The sequence below is a fragment of the Giraffa tippelskirchi genome, chromosome 3 (assembly GCF_054371585.1).
Source record: "Giraffa tippelskirchi isolate mGirTip1 chromosome 3, T2T-mGirTip1v1.2.pri, whole genome shotgun sequence".
Lineage (NCBI taxonomy): Eukaryota > Metazoa > Chordata > Mammalia > Artiodactyla > Giraffidae > Giraffa > Giraffa tippelskirchi.
In genome coordinates, this window is record NC_137277.1 from 187,222,171 (window position 1) to 187,235,443 (window position 13,273).

The 13,273-nt window shown below is 46.6% G+C and overlaps 1 protein-coding gene across 1 annotated transcript; it reads right to left on the reverse strand.

Moving 5' to 3' along the window:
* Positions 1 to 7,514: 7,514 nt before the first annotated feature.
* LOC145540299 (SCAN domain-containing protein 1-like) lies at positions 7,515 to 11,641 on the reverse strand. The gene is made up of 2 exons (XM_081574560.1): positions 11,497 to 11,641; positions 7,515 to 8,427 (listed from the first exon to the last, which is right to left on the reverse strand). The coding sequence occupies exon 2, from the start codon at positions 8,393 to 8,395 to the stop codon at positions 7,964 to 7,966; it is 432 nt and encodes a 143-aa protein (XP_081430686.1). The 5' UTR covers positions 8,396 to 8,427; positions 11,497 to 11,641; the 3' UTR covers positions 7,515 to 7,963.
* Between the last annotated feature and the right edge of the window lie 1,632 nt (positions 11,642 to 13,273).

Genomic DNA, 13,273 nt, shown 5'->3' on the forward strand with positions numbered 1-13,273 from the left:
TATCCCTCCGCTTAACTTCAGTAGCTTCTCCTGGCTCCTGCCCATCCTCTGGCCTCCTCCGGACCATGCATACACTCACTGGGCTCCAGCTACGTTGCCTTCTTTGTTGTTCCTCAGACACATCTGAGCTTCCTGTGCTACCCTCTGAAGCTTGCACTTGCTATTCTCGCTCCTGCTCTGCATGTACCTGCTCCGTTCCACCCGCAGGTCTTGGCTCAAATATCGCCTCTTCAAGAAGACCTCCTCCCTCCACCCCCATCCCCACAGCTTCAGTGGCACCTCGCACCCACTCTCATCCCACACGGTTTTACTTCCTTCCTAGAGCTGATCACTACCCAGAATGATCTCACCTCTTTATTTTTCTTGTTATCCGTCTCTTCCCATTAAAAAGTAAATGCAAGGATTTCCTTCACCACTGTATACCCTCAGTGCTAGAATATAGGGCATACTCATAAATGACTGTTGCAAAAAATACCATGAATGAAGATACAATTCCTACTTCAAGAATTAAGGTCACATAGTGGAACAAACAATAATCAAGGTAAGTGTTAAGATGGGCGGTGTACAAGAATCTGCAGACATAAGAAGACTATTCACAATAGTTATATGTAATATTTATTAAGTATTTCCTAAGTTCCAGCTATTGTTCTAAGTATTTAATATGTATTACCTCATTTGAAATTCATAAGAACTCTAGAAATCATGATCTTCAACAAAAATGAGGAACGAAGAGGTTAGTAACACATGGCCAAATCATACAGCTGGTGGATGGAAGCTCTGGGATTCAAATCCAGAGCTGACCAAAGACAACTTCCCAAAGGAGCGAGATTTGATGTGAGTCTAGAGGACTTGCACAGACTGGTCAGGCCAGGACAGGGCGTGTCAACAGAACAGAAGCTTCCTGGTAGAAGGAACAGGCGTGTCCAGGTTCACAGACACAGAAAAGCAGGATGCTCAGGGGACATACAAATTATAGAAACATGAAGTTGAATGTATGAAACCAGACACAAAACAGTATACACCGTCTTTGTCTGCTAGCTTCAGCAACACTGCTCTAGGGCAATAGAAAGCATAAAAGTTACCTTTCAGGGGGTTGATAACTAGGAAACGGCATGAGGGAGACTTCTGGGGAGCTGGTTAAATCCTGTATCTTCGTCTGGAAGGTGGTTAGAGGAGCATGCCCACTTTGGATAAATTCATTGAGTCATGCAATTAAGATCTATGTATTTTACAGGATGCCAGTTATATCTAAATCTTAAAAATTAAAGGTCATGACCCACTAGCATTGGTATATAAACTAAAACACTTGGGATTTTTTTTTTTTTTAAGACGTGTAGGCTGTTTTCAATGCTGAGGTTTAATGCCTGGGGATAAGATAAGAAATGAGGAGAGGGATGGGGAGGAGTGAGAAGATAAAAACAGGATTTTATGTAGAGAAATGAGGAATGGGAAGATGAAGCTGTTTGAGAGACAGGCTCAGGAGGAAAGAAAAGATCAAAGAGACAGCTGAGAAGGAATCACTCGCTGAACCTTCCTTTAACCAAGCAGATTCAGCTACGATATAGAGTATTTAGCGTACAATATAGCATATAAAGAGTGTCTCTGTGCTGCGCTAGGGTGACCCTAGCTGGGAATATGAAACAAGACAGGTGTCGGAATTGGAGCTCAGAGAGGTGACAAGACTTGCCTGAGATCACACACCTTGAAAGGGCGGCAGTTACCTTTGCTAGGAACATCCCATTTGTGCTCCGAAAACAGGGTTCCAAAACGCTTAGTTCTGGCCCCAAGTGAAGGCGGAGCTTTGGCCCAGAGGAAGTGAAGGGGAGGCCCTGGCTGCTTTGGTGGTGTTGGTGGCTTCCTGCCCAGAGGACACACCCAGCTTCAAAATCACTATTCTGGGCAGTCAGCTTGTTGCTAGGCACCCAGGGGGCCCTAGAGCTTTCAGAGCCAGCTGAGGGCAGTTTTAACCTCACCTCACTGCAACATCAAGTGCAAAACGGAGAGGGAAGCCAGCCACCCCAGTGAAGACTGAGTGAAACCTTCCTCTTTTCTTCGGGGATTTATTTTCACCATCATTTCCATTTTAAACAGGAACAATAATAATCTCCAATTAAACAGGAATTAACAATCTCAGAAAGTGAAGAGAAACTAAAAAGCCTCTTGATGAAAATGAAAGAGGAGAGTGAAAAAGTTGACTTAAAGCTCAACGTTCAGAAAACTAAGATCATGGCATCTGGTTCCATCACTTCATGGGAAATAGATGGGGAAACAGTGAAAACAGTGTCAGACTTTATTTTGGGGGGCTCCAAAATCACTGCAGATGGTGATTGCAGCCATGAAATCAAAAGACATTTACTCCTTGGAAGGAAAGTTATGACCAACCTAGATAGCATGTTAAAAAGCAAAGACATTACTTTGCCAACAAAGGTCCATCTAGTCAAGGCTATGGTTTTTCCAGTAGTCATGTATGGACGTGAGAGTTGGACTGGGAAGAAAGGTGAGTGCCGAAGAATTGATGCTTTTGAACTGTGGTGTTGGAGAAGACTGTTGAGAGTCCCTTGGACTGCAAGGAGATCCAACCAGTCAGTCCATCCTTAAGGAGATCAGTCCTGAGTGTTCATTGGAAGGACTGATGTTGAAGCTGAAACTCCAATACTTTGGCCACCTCATGCGTAGAGTTGACTCATTGGAAAAGACCCTGATGCTGGAAAGGATTGGGGGCAGGAGGAGAAGGGGACGACAGAGGATGAGATGGCTGGATGGCATCACTGACTCGATGGACATGAGTTTGGGTAGACTCCAGGAGTTGGTGATGGACAGGGAGGCCTGGCGTGCTGCAGCGATTCATGGAGTCGGTAAGAGTCGGACACGACTGAGCGACTGAACAATCTCACTCCCTTGTTTCCCGTGAATTCCAGTCATTTGTGTTCACTAAGAAGGAAGCACCTTAAATTAGGCAGCAACCATGTGTCTTCTACAAAATAAACTATTTCTAGAGGGTGTCATGTACAGGTCGTGTGTTGGAGGCCAAGAACAGTTTCCCTCTCCATGGGGTTCACAGTCTGCTGGGGACACAAACTAGACACTGCATGTGATCCTTAGCATGGGCCTTGGCATACTGGGTACACAATGCACATTTGCTGAATGAGCAGGGACTTAGAACTAGAGGGAAGGTGTTATAGGAGCTCACAAGAGGGATTCAAATGCTGGTTCAAGGCAGAAATCAAAGAAGGCTTCGTGAAGGTGACCATGGCTATCTGCGTCATAAAGAATGAATAGGAGGAGGCTGGCAAAGATGGGGGAGGCAGAGGGGTGGGACATTTCAGGCCAAGGGAAAATAGCCAATAAATGCGTGGTGGTGGGTGGAAAATGCTTAGCAAAATAGTCAACTCATTGTCAAGAGCATTGTAGTGAGCTGCCTTTGGAAACTGACCACACGTGGTGCTCTTAGGCAGCCCAGTTTACACTTGAATTCTCCAGTCACTACCACCATGAGTAGGGGGCTCTGCCCCCCCAGCCTCTGGAGTTGGCCTCCTTTCCAGCAACCAGGGCCTGGCACCCACTCACTGCTCAGGGTGTAGCTGCCCAACAGATGACACATTTTTTCCATGGCTCCAGCCAGTTGCTAGGAATCTCATATTACCTTGTGGTCCGTACACTGGTTTTCATCAGCAGCCATCTGGCAGGAGCACTTTTCAGTGACTAGATGAAATTGTGGAACTGGAGTCAAAATAATCAGAGGGCAAATCAGACACATGAGACATTTTAGAAACACTCCCCTCCAGCTCCTCTACGCTGTCCTCCTCTTGCCCCATCACTCACAGAATTTAAAGCGTTCTTGGATGTCCCTGGTGGTCTGGTGGTTAAGAATCCGCCTGCCAACGCAGGGGACACTGGTTTGACCCCTGATCTGGGAAGATTTCACATTTCCTCGGAGCAACTAAGCCCGTGCGCCATAACTGCTGAGCCTGCGCACCTAGGGCCTGTGCTCTGCAAAGGGAAGCCTCCGCGAAGAGAAGCCCATGCACCTCAACGAAAAGGAACCCCCACTGGCTGCAACTAGAGAAAGGCCACAGGCAGCAACGAAGACCCAGTGCAGCCAAAAAATAAATACTAGAAATAAATAGGGTTCTTTAGAAGTGGTATCTAGACTGACTCCAGAAATGACAGTGACTGGCAGTGGTGGGAACTACTCTACCGGGTGGAGAAAGCACAGGAGCCACCTCTGGGGAAGCAGCAATAGAGGTAGGAAGTGACTGTCTTCCCAAATCTCCACGGGGCCCTCGAAACACTTGAGGTTGGTTTACTCTTTAGTACCCAGGCAGCGTGACCTCGTGGCAAGGGCATGGGACTAGGGCCAGACGGAATGGAGATGAACTCAAGCTTCTCCTCTTACTGGGTTTGTTTGGGGTAAGGATTTGCATCTAGAAGTTCACTTCCATGAGAAAGTGTTGGTACTAACAGGTTGCTGGGACACAGTGCTGGGCATTTTACCAGTTCCAGTTTGAGTTCTGGCTAACTTACCTCTCTAAGCCTCACTTGTGCTTTGGAAGTTCACCTCCATACCTAAACCCCCTACCTTGCATTTTTTACTGAAAAGTGTAAGGCTAGGTATTAGCCATACAGAATACTATGCAACTGCTAAAAAAAAATTTTTTTTAATAAATCTTTGTATGTTGATAGCAAAAGATTGCTTACTGGGCAAGAAAAATATATATACTAAACATTCGTAATATGTTTTGTGTAAATAAAAAGGGATTTCCCTGGTGATTCAGCAGTCTAGTAGCTAAGATTCTGCACTTCCACTGCAGGAGCCATGGGTTCAATCCCTGGTCAGGAAACTAAGATCCCATATGCCACACAGAGTGGTCAAAAAAAAAAGGGCGGGGTGATATATGCATATGTGGGCACATACGTGTATATCTGCAAAACTGTTAACGTCAAGACAGCCTTTACATTTTCCTTTTATATCCCTGGACCGTTCTATACACATGTGAATTAATTTTTTTTACATTAACTGTATACTTTATCTCTATTATTATTACATCAACTCCACCTCAGATTGTCAGGCATTAGATCCTGAAGGCTGGGAACTCCTGGGGTAGAGGACAAGGCAGATGCCAACCCTGCTTTCACAGAGCTTACAATCTGCTGGGGAGAAAGAGGTAAGAGAGGTAAGGAGACTGACAGGCAGCACAGGACACAACTGTATCTTATAACGTTAAAAAATATCAACGGGAGTTACCTAGGAAGTGAGATTATGGACCATGTTTGTTTTTTTCATACTTTTTGTGTCAAATGAATCTAAGACATGTTATTTTAGATTGGGCTTCCTGTGTGGCTCAGTTGGTAAAGAATCCGCCTGCAATGCAGGAGACCTGAGTTCAATCCCTGGTCTGGGAAGATCCCCCTGGAGAAGGGAAAGGTTACCCACTCCAGTATTGCGGCCTGGAGAATTCCATCGACTGTATAGTCCATGGGGTCGCAAAGCGTGGGACACAACTGAGCGACTTTCACCTTTAAGATAAAGATGAAAAAAGCCAAAGAAACACCTCACACACAGGGGAGTGCATTACAATTATCTTCCAATAGAATATTTGAGCAAAAAAGGAACCAGAGCCCAATTTACACCAGTCTTTCAACAGCTTCTCAATCCAACGTTAAGTTTAAGAGACGGTGGACCAAAGTATAATCTGGAACATGTCTGGATGAAGTCTCCTACCAAAAGTCAGTGGTTCTCAACCAGGGGCAAAGGAGACATTTTTGGTTGTCAAACCTAGCGGGTGTTACTCCAATCTAGTGAGCAGAGGATAAAGATGCTGTTAAATATCCTAGAATCCACAGGACAAGCCCCCACAAAAAGGAATCACCTGGCCCCAAATTGCCAAGCTTGAAAAATCTGTGCTAAGGAATTCAGGAAACCTCAGCTGTTTTAAAATCCCACAGGTGAAAACATTTAGGCCCCCTTGGTAACTAACTCTCTAGTCCTTTACTTGCATCCCAAATTCTAGGCCATGGAAGCATCTGAGAAACTGGAGCAGGTCAGGAAATTCTTTAACACCAGGAGTTCCTAATCCCTGCACATTAAAGGAAACACCTTCAGAATGTTTGGAACAAACGGGAGTACTGAAGATACGGTTACACTGTTACTCCACTGCCATGTTAAATTTTACTTAGCGCTTAACCCAGTCAACGAAGTTATTCCCCAAACACTACGCCTTCCCATTCCCATGCCTTTACAAAAGGTGTGCCTTCTGCCCAGTGATCTCTGACTCCTACTAAAGCTCAATAAAAATGCCACTTCCCCCGACTCAGCTATTTCTTTAAAAAAAAAAAAACCACAAAATGTTTTCTTAGTGCTACCTCAAAATCAGACGCCAAAAAGACTAGTTTTACTCTAGCATTTCTAACAGTGTATTTTGATGGCTTCTTCCTCCCCTTAGAAACAGTACATTTCCTTCAAGTTGGGCTTTATATTATACATATTTAAATTTTGTTTATGGCTGCACTGGGTCTTCACTGCTTTGTGAGGGCCTTCTCGTTGTGGCAAGTGGGGGCCACGCTTCGCTGCTACGCAAATTTCTCTGCAGTGGCTTCTTGTGTTGCAGAGCACAGCCTCTAGAGCACATGGGCTCAGCAGTTATGGCAGAGGGGCTTAGTTGCTCCCATTTATGTGGGATCTTCCCCAACCAGGGAGCGAACTCCTGTCTCCTGCACTGGCAAGCAGACTCCTATTCACTGTGCCACCAGGCAATTCCCTGAAATTGAGTTTTGTATTTGTGTGTGCTCAGTCATTTCTAACTCTTTGCAACCCTATCGACTGTGGCCTGCCAGGCTCCTCGGTCCATGGGATTCTACAGGGGATTTTCCCCACCCAGGGACTGAACCCATGTCGCCCACACTGGCAGGCAGATTCTTGACTGCTGCGCCACTTGGGATCCTAGCATCGAGAAGAGTCCCAAAGGCACAGGAAGTACTCAACAAATATCAGCAGAATCGAATTTAAGTTCCAGCATGGAGCTAACCAGGCCCCATCCCAAAAGCCAGGCTGCAGAGGCAGAAAGGTTCCTCAAGACTGGGTAATACTGGGGAAGGAGCTGCTGTTTCCTCTCTACCTGTCACAATCACAGCTACTGCTGTTTCAGCTGCAAACCAAAGTACAGGACTCTACACACAAAAAGCCAGGATGACTTCTGTTCCAGGAAGAACAGAACTTCAGATGGTTTAGGGCGAGTCCTCTTGTAGGAAGATGAGCTGAGGAAGATAAGGAAATGGACAAAGAGCAAATCAAACAGCTCCGCCTGAGAGTTACTTACCTTTTTTGACCCCTTTCCCCCTTCTCGGTTTTGCCCAATTTAGATACTGACTTTGAAAACAAAGGCCAGGTCTGTTCCTATTCGCCAGCTCAGCAAATGCCACATAGTTATCTCCAGCTCACATCTACTCCTGATAATTATTTCACCTTTCTCAAATGCTGACTACTAAGAGCCAGACTGGTAAATCACCACAAGACATTTTTATTAAGAATCAAACTTTTATATTTCAAGGACATCCCAAATTGAGTTACTGGTAGGGTTACAGAAACTTCCATTCTAGCCACCACAGCGAGAATCAAGAATATTAAAATTGAAGCAATCATCTCTTTGGATACATAAAAACTATATATTAAAGCGTGTCACAAAGTGCAAAAAGGGAGGCATTCAGCAGAGCAAAAACAAGCAGCAGACTGATTGTCCTTACAAGAGGGCAGGGAAACTCATTCTGGAGTTCACAGTGCCAGGAAATAGAGCTGCTTCAGGCAAAAAAAAAAAAAGAAAGGGTTTTCATTGATTCTTATTACAGCTAGCAAAGGCAAGCTCAAAGAAAATCAAGGTTCAGATTTCTCATAACTGTAGTTGGATTTGCAACAAAGAGAGCCTTTGGTCACTTCTCATATCTAGGCTGAAAAAGCAGCAGTGAGATTTTAGCCAGTGATTCTGACCCCAGGCTGACACCTCTGTGCCCAAGCTCTGAGCTCCTCAGGGAGGACGGCCTGGAATTGCTCCTGCACCAGCATTTCCACAATCTGCTCCTTTGTGTGAATATCAGGTCGCAGCCACTGTCCAGCAAGCTCCTGGAGATGTCTCAGGACATCCCTGGGCCCAGCTGCATCTTCATAGCGGAACTCCCGGAACCTCTGCCTGGAGGCTGCAGGGTTGAGAGGACTCCTTCGGGGCACGGTCTCCAGGTCGTCTTCAGAGTCTTCATCCAGGCTCTCTGGTGGACCCTGGACCTGGGGCGGCGCTATCAGGATGCCTTCTGGCTCCTCAGCCATCCCCTCACTTGGTGGTGACCTTATTTCATCATTCTGGACTTCTCCATCTCTTTGCATCTCTGCATACCCTTCAGTCTCCATCCTAGAACTCTGCAAAAGGATTTTTCAGACTCCTAGGCACAAAGAGAAAAGTCAGGCTCAACAAAAACAGACCTTAAAGGATATTAAAACCTCCTTGATCTCAAAGATCTGGTCCGTCAACTAGGAGAGACCTAGGTTCCATCAACTTTTCAATCTTAATGGGGTTCTTAATAAAGTTATGAGAAATTCTGCTTTTGTTTCCTCTTGCTGGATCAACAGACACAGTTGAGAAAAGTCTGTCAACAGTTTACCAAAATGTAAGATGTAGTAGATTCTCAAAGCAGAAAGAGTCAAGAATGCTGGCCTTGCTAGCTGGAGAAATCTTTCATCCATTTTTCCCCCAGTACAAACATATATGCACATGATTTATAGGGGGCAAAATCTTTAAAATCATGGATGTGTGCTTCCTCCAAACACTTTTATGGAGTATTTGCTGTGCTTAAAAGCAAATTATGAAGAAATGCTAAAACAGGGGCAAAAAAGTCTGTTCATTTTCATATACCCTGTCGTCTTTTCTATCTCCTCCCGTCTTTTATGATGATAAAAGAATAGCAAGTGTTAAAAAGTACTTTAGGAGCTACCATCAGGGTGGAGTCTAGAGGCAATTAAAAAAAAAAAGGAAAAAAGCTTTTATGTTAAGATCAAAATCCTAAGCTTCCTCATAGTATGAGAAATTGTAAGAATCCTCGCAGCATGGACTTCTGACTCCTTAGATGTTTGAGAGCTCCAGGATTAGCAAACCAGCTGTAGTGGGAAAAAGGGAGATTGGGGGTCTGATAGGTAAATCAAACACCTGTGAAAGGCTGGGGAAAAAAGGGTTTTGCTTCATTTAGGTTAGGGCCCAGTCCAAAGAGGGATTACTTACAGGAAAACCACATTCTATGTTAATTTAAAAGAAAAAAAGAGACTTCATATGACAGTATAGAAATGACTATATTGTCACAGCAGGGATGTCCAATCAAAGATTATAACCCCTATGAAGTCACTTTACAAAGATCACTTTTTCATTATTACCACCTCCCCCAAGGATCAGTCCTTTCCTACTGTATCAACACTGCAGAAGTGCTGAGATTTAAAATCCTTTCTACATCAAAGTCTCAAATCTGTTCCCTGGGCAACAATTTATAGAAGCCGACAATCGTTAACACTGACCAGCTGCCTTGAATTAAATGGTTCGTGGCTCTTAATCACCTGGTCTCTAAACATTCACTGATTCATTTTCTAAGAACCTTTTTTTTAAAATATGTATTTATTTGGCTGCACCAGGCCTTACTTGAGGCATGTAGGATCTTTAGTTGCAGCATGGGAACTCTTAGTTATGGCAAGTAGAACCCAGTTCCCTGACCAGGGATTGAACCCAGGCCTCCTGCACTGGGAACAGTCTTAGCCACAGGACCACCACTAAAGTCCCTCTAGGAGCTCTGAATTGATTCTAGACCAGGTAGCAGGTATTTTGGAATGTATCACTTCTCTTATTATCTGGGTTTCTGTTCAATCAACAGGTGCTCATTTCCCAAAATAGTTAACTACCCCAGGGTGATGAGCAGGACAAAAGCAGAATATCCCCCAAATTCAGGGGTGCCTTGAATAAAAGGGAAATAGTCAAGGAAAGGTTGGACAAAACACTGTACGAAAGCAAAATCTTGGGAACAACTTAAGCCATCAACAGGAATGTGGTTAAGATGCTGTTTAGCTGCTAAGTTGTGTCTGCCTCTTTCAAGAGGCCATGGCCCACCAGGCTACTCAGTCCACGCGCTTTTCCAGGCAAGAATACTGGAGTGGGTTGTCATTTCCTTCTCCATGGGATTTTCCCCACCCAGAGATTGAACCTGTGTCTCCTGCATTATAGGCCGATTCTTTACCACTGAGGCACCAGGGAAGCCCTTATCAACAGGGAAATGATTAAAGTACTGTCAGCCACTCAGTGGAATACTATGCAGCCTTGGAAGGAATGGAAGAGGCCTATGAGAGCTGATACGTAAAGTTTTCCATAATATAGCACCCTGCCCTGAGGTGCAGTGTAGTATATGTGTAGTATAATCTCATCTGGGGAAATTAAAAATACATACACATAAGCATATACGACCTGATGTATCTACAAACAGTACCAGGAAAGTTATCAAATAAATTCTTTTTACCTCTGAGGAGCAGAACAGTAAAAGTGGGAAACATTTTTCTTATACCTTTCTGTACTGTCTTCTTTTTAACTACATCTATGCTACTTTCATGACAACTCAAGAAGGAGAGAACATTTCAGGTTTTCCCCTCCAGCTCAAAACTGTTCTGAGAGAAAACCCCTAATCCACTTAGAAAAACACCCTTTTACTAATTCTTCTCGTTCCCAAACCCGACTTCTAGGACAGTCTCAACTGTCAACAGGCCAGTTTTCAAAGCTGATCAGCTCCACGATTTACCTAGCTTCCAAACCCAATCAGTTTGAGAAGCTCACCTGCCAGACAGAATGCTTATCCTTACCAGTCAATGACTCTAGCTTAGGGAACCCTTATCTCCTATCTGATACTGTGCGTTTCACATTCTCTACGTGATTCTCTTAGCCACTCAGGTTAAACTCTCGATAAGACTCTCTACCGCCCCAGTTATCTCCATTTTAACAGCAGCTTCCGCCGCTCCATTTGTTGAGTTTTACAGGCCACACGATCCTCAGTAGCTTTCCGTCATCGAATGCTCCCCGAGAACCCAGTAGGGCCGTTACTGTCATTTCCATTTCACAGATAAACAAACTGAGGCTCGGGGAAAGGGGACTTGCCCAAGGTCACAAGGCTAGGAGGTGGCGGGACCACCCAGCCCAGTACAAAAATCCGCGGCGTCTCCGCAGGACCTGGGTCCGACTCCTCCCACCACCTGGGCGCGGTTCAGACGGCCAAGATCCGGCCGGAAAAGGCGCATCTAGGGAATTCAGAACTGGACGTCCTCCTGTTTCGGACATTCAGCGGGGCCCCAAGGCCACGCCAGGTCGACCAGCCGGCACACCCCACAGGCAAGGGCCTCCCCACTCCCAGGGCCGCCGCCCCGGCCGCCCGCTCCCACCCGACGGTGCGCGACGGAGGAGGGAGGTGCAGGGGGCAGGGAGGGGCGTTCACCTGCGCAGGTGCCCCTCGGAAGGCCGGGTGAACGGGGGAAGGAGAGGAGCGAGACGCGAAGCCCCGCCACCAGCTCCAGGAAAAGGAAAACAGCTGCTCGGCGCCGAGCTTTGTAGCCCACCGCCGGAACCGGAAGTCACGCCCCGCCCGGAAGCTGGAAGCGGAAGGGGAAACAGGATTCCAGGCGCGGGGTGGGGGGGGAGCGGGAGGCGGGGTCTCTCTAGGCCTTGGTGGTGCTCTGTAGCTCCATGGTCTTAACCCCTGCTGGTCTCTTGGCCTCCCTCGGTCCTCAGTCCTCCCGACTCAGCGAAGAGTTGCGTCCACCCTAGAAGCTCTTCCAGGGCAGGGGAGGCCTTTGCCTTTCTCACCCGCAGTTTGCCCAACAGAATGGAAAGAGGATGCAGCAGGAATTGAGACGCTCCTGGAGCCTGCCTGCTGCTGAGTCAGCGCCCCACCCTGAGGTTACACCCTTGATCCTTTGCACCACCCAGAGCAAAGAAACCAAATTAGAGGGCTGGCAGGCTGCTGTTGGGAGACAGTGGTCGGTATGGCTTCCCGTGGAGTCACTCCAGATGGACAGAGGGCGCAGTCTATTAAGTGTCTCCGTGTACCCACTTAGACCCACCCAGATAGTGGGGCATGTGCCCGTGGGGCTTTGGCAGCCCCTCTTGGGGGAGACCCTTTGTGCGTAGAAGGCTAAATCTTAGTCCTGTGTGTCTCTTCCTGAAGACCTTCGCAATTGCAGTGGTCCAGTTCAGTCCCTCAGTCGTGTCGGACTCTTTGCGACCCCGTGGACTGCTGCACGCCAGGCCTCCCTGTCCATCACCAACTCCCGGAGTTTACTCAAACTCATGTCCCTTGAGTCGGTGATGCCTTAGGAACTGAAATTTCGAATTTTTACTAAGCCCGTTTGAGTCTGGGCACATAGGTTAAATAGCACAGCCTGTAAGAGGAGGTGCAGAGATGCTAACCAAGGCGACCTTCCCAGTTCGCTCTTAATCCTGAAGGGAAGGGACTCGGCCTTTGCATTCTCCTTCCAACTGGCGTCTCCAAATGGGATAGACTAGGAAATTAAGAGGGGTGCCTCAGTGCCTCCTGCTGGGTTATCACCCCCAGACCCAGTGTCCCTGGGGAAGGGAAGATATGCCTTTTGTCTTCCGTAAACTCCTAGATGGCTAGGTACTCAAGTAGGTAGCTGGAGAACTGGGGCTCCTTGCCATGGCCCTAACCCTACCTCCCCTGGTGACTGTGGGTCCTTCCCCCACTCACTCCTACAATGCAGTTTCCACATTTACCTCCTCTTTGCCTTGGTTTTCCCATCTGTAAAGTGAGGGGGTTGAACTAGATTAGGAACTTCTGATTGTCATTCCCCCCTTCAATTCTTAGGTTCTTTGGGAATGTTTCAGAAAACTGCTCAGGTGAGAGGGACGGGGGAAGGGGGTCCTTTGGGTCCCAGCCCTTTGGGTCCCAGAAGTGAAGTGAAGTGAAGTTGCTCAGTCGTGTCCCACTCTTTGCGACCCCATGGACTGTAGCCCACCAGGCTCCTCAGTCCATGGAATTTTTCAGGCAAGAGTACTGGAGTGGGTTGTCATTTCCTTCTCCAGGGGTCCCAGAGCAGCTCCAATTCTATAGGTTTATAAGAAAAATATATACATTGTGTTTCTGCATACGATTACTGTGTCATTGAGAGAAAAGTTTAAACTCTGTATTTTGCCCTATTCCCTCATCTCTCCCCACCCTCCTGTTCACTCCATCAGCTGACACACTGGTGTTCAGT

Excerpts from the sequence above, each read along its gene's own strand:
- LOC145540299 (XM_081574560.1), bottom strand. The coding sequence starts at position 8,395 with ATGGAGACTGAAGGGTATGCAGAGATGCAAAGAGATGGAGAAGTCCAG.